Source organism: Penaeus monodon, chromosome 8 (assembly GCF_015228065.2).
Source record: "Penaeus monodon isolate SGIC_2016 chromosome 8, NSTDA_Pmon_1, whole genome shotgun sequence".
Classification (NCBI taxonomy): domain Eukaryota; kingdom Metazoa; phylum Arthropoda; class Malacostraca; order Decapoda; family Penaeidae; genus Penaeus; species Penaeus monodon.
Window position 1 is genome coordinate 52,169,277 of NC_051393.1, and position 20,684 is coordinate 52,189,960.

Consider the following 20,684-nt stretch of genomic DNA (forward strand, 5'->3'; position numbering starts at 1 on the left):
TTGTAGGATCATTCCCAGCGAGCCATTTTGTTGACTTAAATCATAGAAATATCCTTTTAACCACAAAACATATAGATCTGAACAAGTTACACATCAGTTTATGTTGTCCTGAAGTTAATAAAATGTATATAACCCATGTAAATTGAAATTATGTACACTTGAAATTTATTTGGTCTTATGCTAATTATAATTAACAAATTGAAATCTTTATACTGGCTGTGGTTCATGTATCACAAAGACCAAAAGTAATCAGTGAAGGGTTTAGATATAAAAAGACCCTTAAAAAAGATGCACATTTGCTGTCTTTTATATTTGACAGTGTGAGGCAGAAGTTATGTTTGGCAGTGACATGGCTGCACAAAGACATGTGCTCCCGGTTTGTAATAGTGAGTAGGTGGAAGCGAATGGTCGCCAGTCAGTACTTTATTAAAAGTTTTTCATCTGTGTGTTTTTGTTATTGAACGGATATCAGTATATTTCATGTGGGTACTTATTAACTCATGTAGTTTGCTATTTGAAAGTTCTCTTAACCCAGTGATGGTGAGCTGTCTGTGTACTGGGGATGCAACTATTTATGTTGGAAGCTGTGCCAGGCACCTCTACCCAACTGCCTGCCTAGTGCCTGGCCAGTCATCATAGCCTCTTGCATTTCTATGTTCCTTAGTATGTCTCTTAGGTGCTAGGATTGTTTTGTATGATTTTGTGATGTGGGTATCTGGTTGGCAATCTTCTAGTGCTAAGGGTGAGGTTCGTTTACAATGTCTTCGGTGGGGATGTCTCGGGAAAGGTGGCTGGAGACCATAGGAGATTCTGTGGTTGGGTCGAGGGAGAGAGCTGAAGTAATTTGGAGCTGGTGTGCACCTCCATTTATACACTTTCCTCGTTAGCTTAAAGAAGGATTAGGCAAGCAAGGCTAAATTACATGACACTCAAATATGAGGTTTTGTGGTTTAAAACTCCGTTCCTGCTGGAGACATTTTTTTCAGTGATTAACCCTTTCCCAACGGGTGGCATGTATGTACATGCCATGGCATGGCGGGACTATCTGCCGGGGGCTTGTATGTACATGCCATGGTGTATGTATGGAGATGCCATGAGTTATTTTTTGTTACAATCATGGCAAAATATTATTTTTCTGCTAGTGAAAGTGTGATTAAGTCGTTTTTAACACTTTCTCATTTTTACTATGCAAAAAGAAAAAAAAATGCAACAAACCGACGATTTCAACTCCATGACGCTGCACACTGCATATTTTATTCAGACTGTAGACTGAATAATGATCAACTATGGAGTCTATATAACAACAAAAATACCCTTCAGTCTCAATTTATCAGAAAGTTTGGCAAGTAGAGGCTTTAGAAAATAATGAAAACTAAAAATACAACATATCTTCGTAGTATTACGAAGAAACGGCATGGGATGCTGGTATTTGGCATGAGTGGTCGCGCATGCTAGGGCGACGATATAAGCCCCCGGCAGCAGGGCCCAGGCCACTATGAATACTACCCTCGGGAAAAGGGTTAAAGAAGGATTAGGCAAGCAAGGCTAAATTACATGACCCACAAATGTGAGGTTTTGTGGTTTAAAACTCAGTTCCTGCTGGAGACATTTTTTTCAATGATTAAGAATATCATTATCATTATCAGCATAATCCAAAATCTGCCTTATTAAAACTTCAGCAATTATTGAATCAGAAAGAAATATTTTTCTGACCCTCAGTTAATTGATGTTTGTTAAATGTAGGCATGCATTCTAGTCTCTGAGTCCAGACTTAGAGTGAATACAAGCACCCCAGCATCAGCAGGTTGGTGTCGTGTAATAGCTTGTATAAAGTATTTTCATATTTCATATATACTTATAAAGTTCTAATTATTTTGTCATACATATAATTAGGCAAAAGTTATGCATGTTGAGCTTGCAAATATAGAGGGCAAACAGTACTTATTTATTCAGTTTACTTCAGAAGTTATGTTTTACATGTTTATATTTTGAACTGATTTTTATGATTTTTTGATGAAGAGCAACATTAGTATTAGGAGTGTGTTTATTCAGTCCTACTAATATTAGTTGCTCATGAACTTTTCAATGAGTTGTTAAATTATTGTTGTTTATTTCCTTTGCCATGTTAGTGTTGGTATGTATTGCATTATAGTTACAATGTTTTTAAGGTTGCTAATGTTATTATGAACAGTGTTTGTAAAAAGAAATTGATTTACAGCATAGTTATGTCGTTTACAGGAGAAGGGATATTAATTTTATTGGGAGAAAAGAGAAAACATAGAGGTTAATTGTAAAATATTGAATTTTATAGCTTTTTTAATCATAATGTGTCTTCTTAACCCCTAACATCTGGGTGTCAATACATATATAACAGCCAAGTTCTGGGCCTGAACTTGTGTATCAAGATTGTTATGATAGTTTGTATATACTTGAAATGTTCTTCAAGACTTACAAACTAATATGAAAAGTTTTGTACGGTACATCTTTAAGCAGATAGTCTTCCAGAATTGGCCCAAATCTCTCTTTATTTTTTGTAAACGTCGTCCTCAGGAATGGTGATGTTTAGAAAAATAATTGACGAAAATCAAGGAACGACCGCTATGTGGCACCATAAATAGCTGCTTAAGCGGGTATTTTGAAATTTGACCTCCGGTTGCAGTGGTTTAATTATCTGCTTTGAAATTGTGACTACTTTCTGGTTTAAATATTGCCCTTTTAGCAGTCTTACATGTGAATGGATGTGAATGATATGTCCTCTTAACAAATTAAAGTCTATTTAAGTTGATTTTATGTAGGATTTGAGTCGGTTATAGTTGATTTTATGTAGGATTTGAGTCCGTTATAGTTGATTTTATGTAGCAGTTGTATAGCTAGCTTAGTGGTCTTGCATGACTTTCATTCAAGATCTTGTCTGCCTTGAACGTTCATGCTGGTGCCGTGGCTCAGAACTCTTGCTGTGAGGTGGTGCTGTGGGAAAAGGAAAGAGGAAGACTAAGAATTATGAAGAAAGAGGGAGATGAGTAAATGAGGATTTTTATTACTTTTTTATGCATTTTCATTTTTTTCTTCTTTTTATGAATGAAAGAGTGTGTTCCAGTCCCTAGGGCTTGTATGTGAATATATATATATATATAATATATATATATATATATATATATATATATTATAATGTATATGATGTATATGATATATATGTAATTTATATAATATGTGATATTATATATATATAATATATGATATGTATATATATATATATATATATATATACATATATATATAATATATATTATATATATATATATAATATATATATAGATTTTTAATATTATGTATATAGTACATATATATCATATATTATATATATATATATATATATATATATATATATATTATAATATATATTATATATATATATAATATATTATAATTTATATAGATATTATATATAGTATTATATGTATATTATATTATATATTATATAGTGTATGTGTATATATTATGTATGTAATGTATATGTGTGTGTGTGTATATGTGTGTGTGTGTGTGTATATGTGTGTGTGTGTTATATATGTGTGTGTGTGTGTGTGTGTGTGTGTGTGTGTGTGTGTGTGTGTGTGTGTGTGTGTGTGTGTGTGTGTGTCTATATATATATATCTATATATGTATGTATATGTTTATGTATATATGTGTAAATGTTATATATATGTATATATATGTAAGTTATGTTTATATATGTATATATGTATACATATTTATTATATATGTATATATATATATATATATATATATATATATATATATATATATATATATATATATATATATATGTATATATACATGTATGTGTATATATATGTATGTATATGTATATTTATATGTATTTGAGGGGACTTCAAAAAGTCCAAAACTAAAAATCATATGGAATGATTTTGATTTCAATGTACCTGAACATTCTTGTAAAATTCAGTCAAAGCAAAATCTGAGCGTTCAAGAGAAAAAGGTCATGGTCACTGTTTTCTGAGATGCAGAGGTGATTCTGCTGATTGTCTTCCCCGAGATTGAGAAAACAATTAGATCTGCGTATTATGATTCATTTTTGACAAAGCTGTTCAAAAAAAAATCTCAGAAAAATGCCGTGGAATATTGCATCAACGCGTTTTCTTCCACCACGACAATGCACCCATTCACAGCACTCGGCAGATGAGCTGTGCAGTGCGACTTTCGATGGGAAATTGTCTGACACCCACCTTACAGCCCTGATTCAGCCCCATCTGACTTCTTTTTGTTCCCAAACTTTTAAAAAAATCATTGAAAGGTACCAATTTTCCATCGGTTGAAGCTGGCAAAGGAGCAGCCCTGACATGGTTCAGATCGCATGACTTCCAACTGGCGGCGTTGTTACCTGCATGTAAGGCTTCCTGTTTGAACACGTTATAACACGTTGCTACAAGAATGTTCAGGTGCACTGGAATCAAAATCCTTCCTTATGATTTTTAGTTATGGACTTTTTCCACAATTATATGCATATATGCATATATTTATATTTATATACATGTGTATATGTAATATATGTATGCATATATATTTGTGTATGTATATGTATATATATATGTATATGTGTATATGTATATGTGTGTATGTGTATGTATATGTATATGTATATGTATATTTATTATATATGTGTATATATATATACATACACATGTCTATATATTTATAAATATTTATATATGTAAATATTTCTATAAATATATAGTAGCTATACATATGTATCTATATATGTAATATGAATATGTATACATATTTATATTTATCTGAATTTTTTATTATCTTTTTTTTTAATTAGTTGTTTGATTATCTAATTAGTTAATATTGAAAGTGATGTAAGATAAGATAATGAATATACTTCTGGTTGAAGTAAATAGATAAGACTTTTCCCATTTAGCAGAACTAATTCACCAGATCGAAGAGAACAATCAGGGTCGTGTATTAATTCAGTTTTCTTTTTTTTCCTCCGTCCTTTTCAGTCGCACATTCCGTTGTTTGTGAATCGTCTGAATTCCGAAGAGTCGGTCATCCCCTACGAGTATGACCAGTAAGTAGAGAGAATCGTTGTTGCAAAATATCGATCTGTTTACTGTCTTGTTGATTAGTTTTTGTGTGTGTTGTGTGTGTGTGTGTGTGTGTGTGTGTGTGTGTGTGTGTGTGTGTGTGTGTGTGTGTGTGTGTGTGTGTGTGTGTGTTGTGTGTGTGTGTGTGTGTGTGTGTGTGTTGTGTGTGTGTGTGTGTGTGTGTGTGTGTGTGTGTGTGTGTGTGTGTGTGTGTGTGTGTGTGTGTGTGTGTGTGTGTGTGTGTTTGTTTGTTTGTTTTTCATTATGTTCTTTCTTATTTGTCGTAAAGGAACCTTTTTTACTGTTATTATTTTTTTAAAAATTGAGCTGTGTTGTGTATGAGGTGATAATATATATATATTTTCCCATCACAACATGCAATTTTGCTGACATTTGAAATTGTTTATATATGAGTATAGGGAGTTGAATCATGTCCAAGATAAGTCAAAAGCTTTGTGTGTTACAGATAGCCAAACTTTGTTTTCTCAAAGCGGTGAGAAAGACATATTTTACAAAAATTGCTGTATCAGCCTTTACTAGAAGTAAGATTGAATATTAAGATTTATGGCATAAAGTCCATGTTTTTATGTATTTTAAATATTTTTGTTTTCATATTAAGCACTTTACTTAGCATATGCATATAGGTTTGCACACACTGAAGTATGCACAAAGTTTCACACGCATGCATGCACACACGCACACGCACACGCACACGCACACACACGCGCACATGCTCACTCTCACTCTCACTCTCACTCTCACTCTCACTCTCACTCTCACTCTCACTCTCACTCTCACTCACTCACTCACTCACTCACTCACTCACTCACTCTTTCACCCACTCATGCACTCACTCATTCACTCATCCACCCACCCACCCATCCACTCATCCACCCACCCACTCACTCATCCACTCATCCATCCACCTACCCACTCATCCACCCATTCACTCAAAAACCCCACCCACTTACTCATCCACCCACCCACCCACTCACACAAAAACCCACCCACCCACTCATCCACTCATCCATCCACCTACCCACTCATCCACCCATCCACCCACTCACTCAAAAACCCACCCACCCACTCACTCATCCACTCATCCATCTACCTACCCACTCATCCACTCACTCAAAAACCCACTCACCCACTCACTCATCCACTAATCCATCCACCTACCCACTCACTCATTTAATAATTTGTTTTATTTTCTCCCAGCAGTTGTGGCTCTTCCACTTCAAATATTTTTCCGAATCTTTCACTCATCCGGTTCGCTTTTCTTCCGCAGCTTCGACTTCTGCAAGATGGAGAATGCCAAGGACACCGTCGTTGAGAATCTGGGGCAGGTGGTGTTTGGAGAGAGGATCGAGTCTTCCCCGTATGAGGTGGGTACCACGCCGTGCCTTTTGTTAGCAGTAGGGGGAAGGGTCTCGTAACTGGGCGTGTTGTTGTTTATTTTAAAAAATTGTTTGGTCACGCGGGAGTAGGATTTTTTTTCATAATTGATGAGGGAGGGAAAATGGATGTTTTTTTTTGTTTTTTTTTGTGTTTGACTTTAATTAAATTCTTGTTATATGATTTAGTGGGAGTTTGTTTTAATAAGTATATACTAATCGGTATGCTAATGGTGGTTTTATATGAGAATGAGTATTTGGTATATTGGTTTAATTTATTTCAGATATCAACTCAGTTGGAGTTTTATGTACTGTCCAAAGTATTTTTTTTTTTTTGTGTGTGTGAATCGTGTTGCACCTTATTCCTGGAATTTTCAGGGAATTTTTTTATGCTGTTGATATCAATACTGGTATTTGTTATTATTATTGACATTTCTATTATTATAATGTTATTAGAATGCCAATAACAATGGAAGATAAAAGATAATTTTTCCAAGAATCATGGAGAAGATTGGTAGATAGGTAGGACAAATATTTGACTCAGTAAAGAGTAAACACTTTTCATAGGGAAGGGAAACAATGCCAAAGGTGCGTAGTCATTGATGTGTAAAGACAATTCATATAAACAGTGGACATGGCATGTGCTAGGATAGTAAAGCATACATGCCGCGTCCACTGTGTTTTTAGGTTATTAATTGTTTCACGTTGATGGTTCCACAAGTGCTTTGTCATCGAGGATTCTATTGCTAATCCTCCCTGTGTACTTTTTTTCAGATTTTTTGGAAAGAATTTAAAAGTTTTATTGCAATGGATCTTTGAATAGCAGTGTAATATAGACTTGAGCCAGTAATCATGATAACAGTATTGATATTATAATAGCATCTGAAAAAAAAACATTGTTTGCAAAAATTCAAGGTGAGGAAGCATAAGGTTTACTAATTGACTTGTGGTGCCATTTGTTTGTGGCAAAATTAACAAAGGACTGTAGTGGATAGTATAGGTATCTGTGGTCGGTGGTTTAAACCCGTTCTCGCCGGGTCACGTGTATACACGTGATAGAAAACGGGTCTCTCGGCAGGGTAAGCGTGTAAGTGCGGCGACGCGCCAGAGCTAGTGGAGCGGGACGTTCGGCTTCTCGCAGCGGACTCCCGCGCCCACTGTCGGGCCGTTGCCAGATATCACTGGATTTTAACTACTCTCAGTGAATTATTCAGACCGGCGATAAAGGGTTAAACACTTGTGGTTGGCACCTCTAACAACAGGATTCCTTGTTTACTCAGATTCGGATTTTGTTAATCATTGCTTGTGTTTGCAGATTGAATTCCTGAAGGATGAGACCTGCAAGACGGTCTGTTCAAAATCCTATGACCCCAAGAAAACTGCGGATTCTGCGCTTTTGAAGGAGCTCAAGCGGGCCATGAACTTGAACTATTATCACCACTGGATTGTAGGTGGGTTTGTCGAAAAATGTGTTTGTGAATTAGTATTGCTGTTTTTTATTTCCTCCCCCTGGTTTTGGCAGGGGAAGGGTTTCATTGTTTAGACGTATTAATTTTATTTTCCTAGAATTATGTATCTTTTATTCTAGTTGGGTATATTGTCAGATGCGGGAATAAGCTAGCTTTGTTTACCTTTGTTACCTGGTCTTCCGTACACTTTCTAGTATGCTGGTATATCATTGATCTATTATTGCATTTCAGATAAATATAGATGATTAGCTTGATTAGAGAATAGATTTTGTTCGGGAAGGGAATATCAAACCATTTTGGATGGAATTTACTGATTGTCAAAAAACTTGTCCTAACAAAAGTTTTACCTGTTCCCTCTCATCCCTCCCCAGACAATATGCCAGTTACCTGGTGCTATAAAGTTGAGGGAGGAAATGTATTTTGCGCAACTGGTTTCCCTGTTGGCTGTTATGTTGATGCTGGGAAGAGACCCAAGGACGCCTGCGTTATAGACGTAAGTTGGATATCCTGTCTTTTACCTTTTTCATCTTGTGTGTTTGTGATTTTGCTTTTATCATGTTAGTTATGCGGTCTTGAGGAATCTTCACACTTAAACGTGAGCATAGGCAAAAGTGCCATCTGAAATGAGCCACTTTTAGCACCATATCCCTTGGATATGCTATTTATAATGCAAATTCAAAAATGTGAGAAACGGAAAAACGCGCACACAAAACAATAAAGAAAAAAGCCATATGACTGATAATTCCTTCCCTTGCAGCCGAGATACAAGGACCCCAGCACGTACTACATCTTCAACCACGTAGACCTCAACATCACCTATCACAGCGGGGAGAAAGAGGAATGGGGCAGCTCCATACATGGTGTTGGAGGCAGGATCTTGTGTAAGTGACGATGATCGTGGGAGTGGGGGGGGGGGGGGAATGACCCATTCTTCTTTGGGGTGGGGAGGGGGGTTATATGATATAGAGAGCGATTTATTTTTTGCTTTTGTTTGATGTATTCTCGTTATTGGTGTTTTGTTGAGGTTTCAGAAAGTTAGGTTGTTTTGCACAGAGGTGAAGATTTTTTGATTTGTGATAAAGAGAATTAAGTTCAAGATAATACTTTGTTAAGAGTGAGTACTGTTTGTTTGTTATAGAGGATGGAAATTTTTGCAAGCTTAACATTCCTAGTAACAACTCAAACACTTGCAGCTGTGCGTGTAACACCCAAGAGCATCAAGCATAATGAGGTTACGAACTGCAACACTGACGACGTAATGGGTGTTCCGGAGAACTCCAAGGAGCCCATCACCATCAAGTACACGTATAGCGTAACTTTCTCGGTGAGAAACGAGCTGTTTGCTGAATTTTTGAAGTGATTGTATATAATTGTTCAGATATCCTTTCTTTTTTTTCCATTTTCCATTCTCTCTCTCTCTCTCTCTCTCTCTCTCTCTCTCTCTCTCTCTCTCTCTCTCTCCTCTCTCTCTCTCTCTCTCTCTCTCTCTCTCTCCTACTTTACTCTCCCCTCCCCCCCTTTTCTTCTTCTTCTTCTTTTTCACATGTTATCTCGACACCAATCCTTTCATCCCACATCCACAGAAATCTATTGGTGACAACCGCTGGTCTTCACGCTGGGACTACATCCTGGACTCCATGCCTCACACCAACATCCAGTGGTTCAGCATCCTCAACTCCCTCGTAATCGTGCTCTTCCTGTCAGGAATGGTGGCCATGATTATGCTCAGGACCCTGCACAAGGATATTGCTCGTTACAACCAGGTAAGGGAAGAAATGGCAGGAGGAGGTGTTAGGAGGAGGGTACAAGTGGGTTTAAGAGACAAGATTTTTGTTGGTGGTTGGAGGGAGGTGGTAGGGAGATTGAGAGGTGGGGGAAGGAGAGGGAGATATGTAAGAGCTCTGTTTTAGTTGGAGAGACTTACTGGACTAGTGGAAGCAGTGATATGGTTATACATCTTGGCTATACTAGTGTTATAGGAACATACAGGGTACGTCATAAAGGGCCAGGTTGCTCTGCTGAGAGAAGTTACTCAGGTTGGAGGTCGAATGTTTCAAGGCTGCTAGGTTTGGGTGGATTGCTGTCTTTGTAAATATTGAAGTAGAAATCTTGGGCTTTACGATCATCGTAAGGTGGGCTGGAGGGGAAGAGGAAGTTAGAATGTGCGTGGAAGGTATTAGGTGGAGAGGGGGTGGAGGGGAATGGATGGATCGGTGGGCAGCAGAGCATGGATTTAGGTAGAGGGATAACGTGTTCTTTGAGAGAAGAAAGGTTATGGCAGCCATTTCTGCTGAAAAATACTAGGGGAGAAGGTGTGTGTGTATATGACTAGTTGTTACACTTAACATTTTTCCTTTCTTGTTTGCAGATTGATGCGGGAGAGGATGCGCAGGAAGAGTACGGCTGGAAACTGGTCCACGGAGATGTGTTCCGTCCTCCACGCAACGGCATGCTGCTCTCAGTGCTGGTTGGCTCTGGCGTGCAGGTGTTCAGCATGTCCCTCATCACACTTGGTTGGTTTCGCAACTTTTTTGCTCAGTGACTTCTTGCTTGGCTTAACCTTAACATTCTCAAGTGTTATTGGAAACTTAGGCTGGTGGTACATATTTGTCAGTACTTTCTTCCTAGAATTATGGCTTTTGTGTTTATTTACTTCAGTTAATTATGTGAGAGAGAGAGAGAGAGAGAGAGAGAGAGAGAGAGAGAGAGAGAGAGAGAGAGAGAGAGAGAGAGAGAGAGAGAGAGAGAGAGAGAGAGATATTATAATAGTCCTCCCTCAACCCCTATACAGCTTTCGCCTGCCTGGGCTTCCTGTCTCCGGCCAACCGAGGCGCTCTCATGACCTGTGCGATGGTGCTGTATGTCTGCCTAGGGTTCCCTGCTGGATACACAGCAGCGCGACTGTATAAGAGCTTCGGTGGAGAGAAGTGGAAGTCGAATGTACTCCTGACCTCCATGCTGTGCCCAGGGTGAGTGCTATGGCCTACGAGTGAGTAAGGAATGTGTGATTGAGTGGTTCTTTAGTGTCGGTCATTTTCATGTTGTTGTTTTTTCTTGTTTTATGTTGTAGTCTGTTTCGTGTGGCTCGAGATATTTTTTATTAAGCAATTGTTTGTGTGTTTGCTATATTTTTGTATTTATACTGAGAGACACACAAAACCCAGACAGACACAGATCGACACAGACAGATATAGATGTAGACAAACAAAAACAGACACGGGCAAACACAAACACAGATAAACACTTATGCAGATAGACTGACTTGACTGACTGATCAACTGACATTTAAATAGAATAAAAGTAGAAATAGATAAATTTTGAGTTTATAAACTTAGAAATAAGATGTAGAATTTAAATTAATGAATTTTTAGCCATTTTTAACCATCCCTGTTTCAGCATTGTGTTCGCCCTCTTCTTCCTGATGAACCTCATCTTCTGGTACAAGGGTTCGAGCGCAGCCATCCCCTTCACCACCCTCCTGGCCCTTCTGGCACTCTGGTTCCTGGTGTCGGTGCCGCTCACCTTCGTCGGCTCTTTCTTCGGCTACAGGAAGAGGGTGAGTGGTCGAGTTTGACTTGGCATGGGTTTTTGTATACGTTTTTTTAAATTTTATTTGGCTGGATGGCAAAGGAGGAGCAGGAAGAGCGACGAAGGGCAATTTATAATCATTTTTGTTTTTCTATTTTATTTATTTATTTATTTATTTATTTATTTTTTTTTTCTTCTTAGTTCCTGTATCTTTGTATTTTATAGAATCTATTGAAGGAAATGTAAGGCGACATTTTGATTATTTTATCGTCATCACCGTTTTCCTTTCACAATTTCATACAATGCTTCTTCCTTCCAGACCTTGGAGAATCCTGTCCGCACCAACCAGATCCCTCGGCAGATTCCTGAACAAAGCGTATACACACAGCCCCTGCCAGGCATCATCATGGGTGGTGTCCTGCCCTTCGGCTGCATCTTCATCCAGCTGTTCTTCATTCTGAACTCCATCTGGTCCGCCCAGACCTATTACATGTTCGGCTTCCTGTTCCTGGTGTTCCTCATCTTGGTGATCACCTGCTCTGAGACCACCGTGCTCCTCTGCTACTTCCACTTGTGCGCTGAGGTAAGTAAGGGGTCTGGGAGGTGGGTGGGAGGGTAGCAGGAGGGCAGGAGAAGGGGAATTTGTTCTCCTTTTTTATCATTTTATACATTCGTGTGTTTGTGAGTTTGATGTAAATGAGAGTATTCAAAAGACAATGTAACGTCATCAGTAGGGATTGAAATTGTATGTTGCTGGATCTCACTAGGAGATATAAAAGTCATAAAGGGGCATGGCACTATCAGTATTATCTCATTTGAGAACATGTTTTATTGCTTTCCTCAAAGCAAGCTTTACATTTTGTCTTTATGGTTTTGGCCTTTATTATCATTTTGTTACCATTATTTGTATTTTGTTTCATCTGTAAACACATCTGTATATCTATCTGTGTGCAACTACAGATCCATGAAAAATGTGATTATTGTTCAGAGATTGTTTAGGTGCTATACTAGTTAGTCATCTGTGTGTTAAGTGTTTGCCTCTAATTATTGTTTTCATTTACATAAAAATCCTGTGTTCATTTGAGGAATTTTCCTTTTACTCTCCGTATGTGTTTTAGTTTCCACGTGAGTCCTATATATGACTGTCAGATTCCTTTGCCAGAAACCCAAGAATACATGATTTTCTAAATATCAGTCTCTTCGGAAAAAAAAAAAAAAAAATTATGCTGATTTGTGTTTATTTGCATATATGTTTCTAAGAGGAAACTATTTGTGTGTGTGCTTGTGTGCATTTACATGATAAGTATAGACTTGAGGATCATTTTATGGTCAGGTCCTCATGTCTTGCAGAACAGCAAAACATGCAAAGAAGAGCCACAGTCTTTCATCGTCACCCTCTCTCCCTGCATTTCAGGACTATCACTGGTGGTGGCGCAGTTTCCTCACCTCGGGATTCACAGCGTTCTACCTCTTCATCTACTGTGTCCATTACTTTGTGACGAAGCTCAACATTGAGGGCGTGGTGTCCACCATCCTCTACTTTGGCTACACCTTCATTATGGTGTTCCTCTTCTTCATCTTGACAGGTAGGGGGTTGCATGCACAAAGGCATACATACGTGCATGCTTAAGTACAAGTAAATACATACAAGTAAATACGTACATACGTATTTACTTGTATGTACATATACATACATACACTTAAACACGGCGCACACACACACACACACACACACACACACACACACACACACACACACACACACACACAACACACACACACACACACACACACACACACACATGTATATACATATACATCCATATATACATACATACATACATACATACATACATACATACATGCATGAAAACATGCATGCATGCATACATATGTGCATGCATATGTACATGCATGTATTCATGCAGACAGACAGACAGACAGACAGATTCATTCATTCATTCATTCATTCATTCATACATGTATACTTACATACATGGATGTGTGTATATATATGTATATGCATACACATACACATATATACCTACGTCATAAATAGATATAAGTGTAAGTGGGGGGTGCATGTTTTTGTATATGTGTAATGTTATATATATTTGATTTAATATTACAGTTACATTAAGCTTATTTTTATCTTCATGAATAGTCATATATATATATATATATATTTATTTATTTTTTATTTATTTATTTATTTTTTATTTATTTATTTTTTTTCCTGAAACATGGATTTGGTATACATAGACTAATCTGTCATTTCTTCTTTTACAGGAACCATTGGTTTTCTCGCTTGCTTTTGGTTTGTGCGAAAGATCTACAGTGTTGTCAAGGTGGACTAAGTTTCAGGCGTGTGTACTTACTCCTGTTTGTGTTTACTGTCTTCACGAGAGGTAAAGGTCTATTAAGTTTTAGTTGGCGGTTGGGAATGATTCTTTTTAGTTTGAAAACTGTGATCTTGTACATACCATGTCCATTTCACGTTTCGTTTGTTGTTTGTGTTTTCATATAGATGGTTCTATAAGTTATGTAGTCAACATAGAGTCAATTACTAAATCTATCTTTCTTGCCAGTTTCCTGTTTTCCTTAATTATCTGAAATATATGTATTTATTTAATATTTCTATTAGTAGTGTTGTTAACCCATAATTGACGGGTAGCATTCATAGTGGCCTGGGCCTCGCTGCCGGGGGCTTATATCGTCGCCCGAGCATGCGCGACCACTCATGCCAAATACCAGCATCCCATGCCGTTTCTTCGTAATACTACGAAGATATATTGTATTTTCAATTTTCATTATTTTTTAGTCTCTACTTGCCAAACTTCCTGATAAATCGAGACTGAAGGGCATTTTTGTTGTTATATAGACTCCATAGTTGATCATTATTCGGTCTATAGTCCGAATAAAATAAGCAGTGTGTGGCATCATGGAGTTGAAATTGTCGGTTTGTTGCATTTTTTTTGTTTGTTGCATGGTAAAAATGAGAAAGTGTTAGAACCGACTTAATCACACTTTAACTGGCAAAAAAATAATCTTTTGCCGTGATTGTAACAAAAAACTCATGCTGTCCATGCATACTCTTGGCATTGCGTACGTGCCCCCGGCAGATGGTCCGCCATGCCATGGCATGTACGTACATGCCACCCGTCGGCAATGGGTTAAGAACACTGATATGATAACAATGTTGATATTAATAGCATTAAAAAAAAAAAAAATTGCCCGATATCAAGAAAGTGGAGAGTTTATAGGTGTATACAAAAGATTCCTTGGGTTGTGTTCTTGGTAGGGAAGTACTCTCTGTAAATACATATAATAAACCATTACTACAATCACATGCTCTTAACAGCATTAGGTCAACTTTAGTCTGGGAGGGATTAGGGTCCAGTTTAAACACTGTAAGTATGGAAATGGAAAGCAATGTAACACTTGACACTGCCAGTGACTTTAGTGTTGTGGCAAGAATTGAACCCAATGCAATGGGAGCTTCACAGGCCTTAATGGACCTCACCACCTTGTAAGGGTTGTAGCTCCTGAATCACTGCAGTAACAGTCACACAAGTGAACAGCTGGTTAGTGCCCACAACTTGGAGCTGTGTTATGGGTGTGCATGAAAGGAATTAAGTCATGCTATGACGTACATACAGTGGGGATGAGTGAAAGGTCAAGAACACTTTAGTAACACTTAATCAACATTGTGAAAGTCAGCACAAGTATCTGCATATATAATTCAGTACAAACTCCGTAACTGTGCCAGATAGGTAAATGTAACATTTATGGAATAATCATAAGGCCATGTGACCTTCAAACATTTGCCTTCAAGGTGTCCATTGAATAAAATAAGTCCTCTATATGACAAGGTAATCTTATTTTGAATGGTTTCTTGACCATATTATGTATTGTATGAATGTACCAATTAATGTGCTATAAGTAAGGTCTCATCAATCACTTTGGTATGCATAGTATTGCATGATTGCATCACTGGAGCTTTTCTCAGAGGCTAGAGGTTTGTTACTATCCAGGCTGTCAGGTCAGTGTTTGCTTCGGCAGTTTACACATTCTGCCACACTGGTTTGAGGTGACAAGGGTGGCCCTTTCACGTTAGTTAACATATTGATTTGTTGGTGTGTTCTGTCTTGATAGTCTTGTTGAAAACACTTGTATACAATTAAAAAAAAAAAAAAGTAACTTATTGAATGTTCTAATTTTATGAAAGTTTAACTGATTATTTGCATGTGCAACTTTCTCAATAAGGTAATCCCTTCGTCATTTGCTTGCATTAAATTTGCAACTCAAGTTTGTCCTAGTTAACAATGTTGCATATCAACCTAATTACGTTTCATGTCATAAATTTATTTTAACAATGTACTATCTTCCTAAATATACAGAACTCCCTCAACTCCCTTGCTGTGCATTTAAATGCTTTGCTCAGTTTGTCTCTATGTAAAAACAATGTAATCATGATCATGTGACTACAATTACTGATATAATTTCTGTCATAATTATGAATATTATTAAATAATGTTGCATGTGATGATGATGATAATCCGAAACGGTATGTGCCACCTGTCGGCAATGGGCTAAAAATAATCACATGGTTTATAGGCACAGCTTGATCCACAGGGAGATCAGAAGGCTGTCTCTTATTATGTGGGATTTCTGAATTGTACACTTATATATTGACACAAATTATTAGGCAAGTAGGAGTGATTGATTTTTTATTTGCTCTTATCTATCGTATATTTTCTGTTTGTGGTCTATCACTATGCTGATGATCCGTTGACATTTTAAGTGATTATAAAGGGGAGAGGTTCATTCTTTTTGCACAGTGGTTAGGAGGAAGAAATTATAGTTTTGTAATTTTTGTGGTATTTTTATACTTTTATTTATTTTTCAATACTGTTCCAACAGCTTTGTCATAATCTGTGTCAGAGTTTCTGTGGATGTGTTTCCTGATTTCTCTTTTGGTGAAGGAGTCTTTGAAGCTAATTGGTTTAATGGATAGTGTTGCTCTGGAGTAATCTGGAGAATAATCTATGTTTTTGTAACAAAAACATTGCAGAGTAGGCATTGCCGCAGAATTGTGAGGTTATAATATTGAATAACGAAATAATTCACAATTTTTTTTTTTTTTTTTTTCATTCCAGACTGACTCTGCCTACCAAAGCATTGTAGAAACGAGCCAGGAATCTCCCCGCAGAGAGGGAAAAGTACCCCAAGGCAGTGACGAAGAAAATCCGTTATTGGGCGCGTGCTTCTTTCATCCCAAGGGCATTATTGAGATGTACATAATGCAGTTCCCTCAAGAGCAAAAAAGGAAAAAGAAGAGACTCGATCATTTGTTTGTGTCACCACTACATTATTTTATTTTTTCTTTTGTGTGTGTAGAATTTCACCAACAAACCATTTTATTATTGTTATTGTTGTTGTGTTTGTAATGAAAAAGAAGTGAAAAATATTGAGTCAAGATTTGCAGCGATTGGCAGACCGAATTTATTATGGTATTGTAATTTTTTTTGTTTGCTTTTGTTTTCGTTTTTATTTTATTACTATTTTTTTCTGATTCTTCCCTTCTTTTTGGAGTTAGCCTTGGCTGTGGTATAAGCTGTCCTTTCTAATATTTATTCAAGCAGAATAGTGTAGGAAAGTGGGTAGTGAGAGTGGGTACGTGAGTAGGCTAGTGAGTGAGTGAGCAATGAAGGACGGACGGACAGACGGACGGACAGACGGACGGACAAACGGACGGACAAACGGACGGACAGGTGCAAATAGTCACATATAGATAGACACAAATATCCATATGTGGACAGAAACGGTTAGAGAGCTAATGCAGGTAGAGGTAGAGAATGGGTGGATGAAAAGATTGGTAGATAGTTAGAAAGATAGATAGTTAGATAAATTGATATGTACATGTCAAATGTACATATGTACACAACAGACAGACACAGACAGACAGACAGACAGACAGACAGACAGACAGACAGACAGACAGACAGACAGACAGACAGACAGACAGACAGACCAGACAGACAGACAGACAGACAGACAGACAGACAGACAGACAGACAGACAGACAGACAGACAGATAAATAGAGAAATAGATAGATAAGTAGATTGTCAGTTGAAAAAAAATAGAGAAATAGAGTGAGATCTGTAACTAGGAGCTCAAGAAGAAACCACAGTGCACACACGTGATCAATAAACCTAATTTCTCTCGAGATTTTGAGTCCCCGTGAATAAGCGGATTTTTCAGTTTGATTCCCCAGTGCGTCCCGCTGCCGAAAAGACTTCCTGACCTTTTAGCGTGAATTATGTATGGAATTACAGTTGCTTATGTTTCAGTATTACCACTGTTGATTTCATATATTGTTCATAGAGATAGCTATATAAATGAATATTAATAGATATATACATATGTATATATGTTTATGTAAATGGATGACGTTACGTGGATTAAAGTTATATTAAAGGCAAGTCATCTTCGCCTTGTAAAACGTCTCTGCGCGTTGGATGTGTTGTTGTTGTTGTTGTTATTATTATTATTATTATTATTATTATTATTATTATTATTATTATTATTATTATTATTATTATTATTATTATTTGTTTATTTATTATTATTTTTCTTTAGGGGGGGGGAGACTTGTGTTTTTTTCTTTTTTTTTTCTTGTTGCTGTTGATTTCTTTTTTTCTCTTTTTCTCCGTTAGTGTGTGGATCCTTGCGTTATGATTTGAAACGAAAAGCAAAGACAAAATTAGCTCTGCTGCACAAATTTAGATCATGTTCTTGTTACAAGCTTTTTTTTTTCTTTTTTCTTTCTTTCTTTCTTATTTTTGGTTTGCCGGGCATTGGTGATGTGAAGAAGCCATATATTTACAATAGAAGTTAAATAATCTCTTCTCCTGTGTGTTTGTGCATGTGTACACATCTGTGCCCGTGATTGTGTGCGCATTTTTGTGTGTACGCATGCGTGTGTGTGTGTTTGTGCGCGCGTGTACGTGTTTTGGGCCATTGCAGCTAGATAGATTGATTGCAAAGGTATGATTGCTCTTTGACTTGCACTTTGTGATTGTTATTGCTGTATATATTCAATTATTTTTAAAGCGGTTTGTTTCCTGGTATGTCGATGTGTAACTGGGTGATCTTTTTTTTTTTTTATAATATAATTCTTTGTTCCTACACTTTATTCCAATGGCAATAGTTGAAAGAAGTGAAAACTCTTAATCTTATTCTGTCCACCAGACTAAATAAGCATCATAATGTGTTTATTTTTATTGTTGCTTTTATTATTATTATTATTATTATTATTATTATTATTATTATGATCATCATCATCTTTGTATTTCTTTTCGAAGCTCATTTGCTTTAGTTAATGCTGAAATGTCCATTGCTGAGACATTTTCAATGAATTTGGTTTTTATGTAAAGTGTACATATGTTGTGCGATTCCTGGATGTGTTACTTTCCAGGCGTCTTCATCGTCATCCGAAGTTGAATTTCATAGGAAGTTTATCGTTGGTATTTATTATCCCCATATATATTCATGGTTGTTGTTTTTTTTTTTTGTTTGTTTGTTTTTCTACAGCTTTTTCTTTTATTTCTTTTACAACGTCTGCTCCTTTGGGCTGTTGTAGCGTAGCTTGAAGGCTCGTTAACGTGCGTTTACGTCTTCGTATGCTCTCCATCATGCAGCTTAGAGAAGAGTGTCTTTCTCTTGTTTTCTTTTGAGAAAGAGAAGCGTTGGGAGAAGAAGGTGCAAGGGAACGGCCTCGTAATCAAGGTTGAAGTATAGAGGGGATTATTAGCCGGTTTCAAGGTGCTCTCAAGGAAGGTGGATTTTAGTCATTAGACCTCGGACCTCGTTCGATTGGCACCAGAATATAATTACTCTTTTTTTCTTTTCTTTTCTTTTTTTTCTATTATTATTTTTTATAATTGTTGTTGTTCTTTATAATTTTCTTTATGCCAGAGGAGTTTGCTTCAGCATAAGAAAATTGGGAGGACTGGTTTGCTGTGGTTAGGTCAATATTAAGTGTGTGTTTAGACTGAACTTCTGTAACTTTCATTCTATTTAATAATATCATCATTTTATTTTATTTACTTATTTTTTTAAGAATAGGATGTTTACTTTCATAAAACAAAGTAGCTCGAGACCTACGATAGTTTGTTAGTAGGTGTGTAATTAATTGTGTAATTAGGCGCGTTGGTCGGCCTGGTCTCTTGGTCCGTGGGAAGGGAGTCCCCTATCCTCCCTGTGTGGAAGACTTACCCTCGTTCTTTTCCCCTTTGGGTTTGTTTTTTTATCCTTTGATTTTGGGGAAGGAGAATTAAAATGAAAATTTTATGTTTCCCTCTGCTGAGGGCTTTTTGAAGGAAGTAGCTTTGTATAATGCTGGTGTAATGATTTTTTTTCTCTCACTCCATATTTTTGTTTGAAAAAAGAAAAATTTTCACTCCCTCGGTTTGTGAATGCTGTAGGCTTTTTTTTTCTTTTTTCTTTTTTTTTAAATTTTAATAGATTTGTTTTTGTTGATAAGGATGTCTTCATATATAACAGTAATAGTTAATAATAATATTTAAAGAGAAAGAAAAGGAATATTGGAAAACAAAAAAAAAGATTATGGTGAATTTATAGTTTGTAACGATGAGCATTTATTAAAGTGAAAACTTCACATTCCTGTTCTAATGCACCTCTTAATCCATGCTGTCTGCGATGGCCTTTTCTTCTAAATATTTTTGTAAAAGTTTGATGATACTGAATTATAAGAATGAATAACAATGATCTAGTATTACTTCCAAACATTGATACCTCACCTTGAGAGAGAGATGAAAAAAAAAAAATGTGAAAAAATTGTAATATGGAAGATGAAATTCCTTTAGTTTTAAGATATAAAATCTTTATTCCTCTTTTATTGTATATTATTTACCAATTTTTTTTTTTTTTTTTTCCCTTTTTTCCCCCTTTCTCTCTCTCTCCTCTCCCTCCTCCCCTCTCCCCCCTCTTTTTCTTCCCCCCTTCTCCTCATTTTTTTCGTTTTTTCCTTTTTCTCTCTCTCTCCTCCCCCCTTTCCCCCTCCCCCCCCTTTTTTTTTCCTTCCCCCTCTCTCTGCCCCCCCTTTTTTTTCCCCCCCCCCCCCTCTTCTCCCCCCCCCCCCCTTTTCCCCCTCTCC

General features: G+C 36.9%; 1 protein-coding gene across 1 annotated transcript in view; it reads left to right on the top strand.

The window, feature by feature from the left end:
* The window catches only part of LOC119576440 (transmembrane 9 superfamily member 2-like), an 18,246-nt gene extending 1,397 nt beyond the window's left edge, over positions 1 to 16,849 (top strand). Inside the window, exons 2-15 of the mRNA XM_037924153.1 lie at positions 5,028 to 5,095; positions 6,400 to 6,496; positions 7,821 to 7,956; positions 8,346 to 8,467; positions 8,732 to 8,855; positions 9,168 to 9,298; positions 9,558 to 9,737; positions 10,343 to 10,487; positions 10,766 to 10,943; positions 11,371 to 11,530; positions 11,822 to 12,085; positions 12,917 to 13,088; positions 13,792 to 13,910; positions 16,662 to 16,849. Of these exons, the coding sequence (XP_037780081.1) occupies positions 5,028 to 5,095; positions 6,400 to 6,496; positions 7,821 to 7,956; positions 8,346 to 8,467; positions 8,732 to 8,855; positions 9,168 to 9,298; positions 9,558 to 9,737; positions 10,343 to 10,487; positions 10,766 to 10,943; positions 11,371 to 11,530; positions 11,822 to 12,085; positions 12,917 to 13,088; positions 13,792 to 13,859 (1,845 nt within the window). The 3' untranslated portion in view covers positions 13,860 to 13,910; positions 16,662 to 16,849. The remainder of the gene's footprint in view (positions 1 to 5,027; positions 5,096 to 6,399; positions 6,497 to 7,820; positions 7,957 to 8,345; positions 8,468 to 8,731; positions 8,856 to 9,167; positions 9,299 to 9,557; positions 9,738 to 10,342; positions 10,488 to 10,765; positions 10,944 to 11,370; positions 11,531 to 11,821; positions 12,086 to 12,916; positions 13,089 to 13,791; positions 13,911 to 16,661) is intronic.
* Positions 16,850 to 20,684: the final 3,835 nt, after the last annotated feature.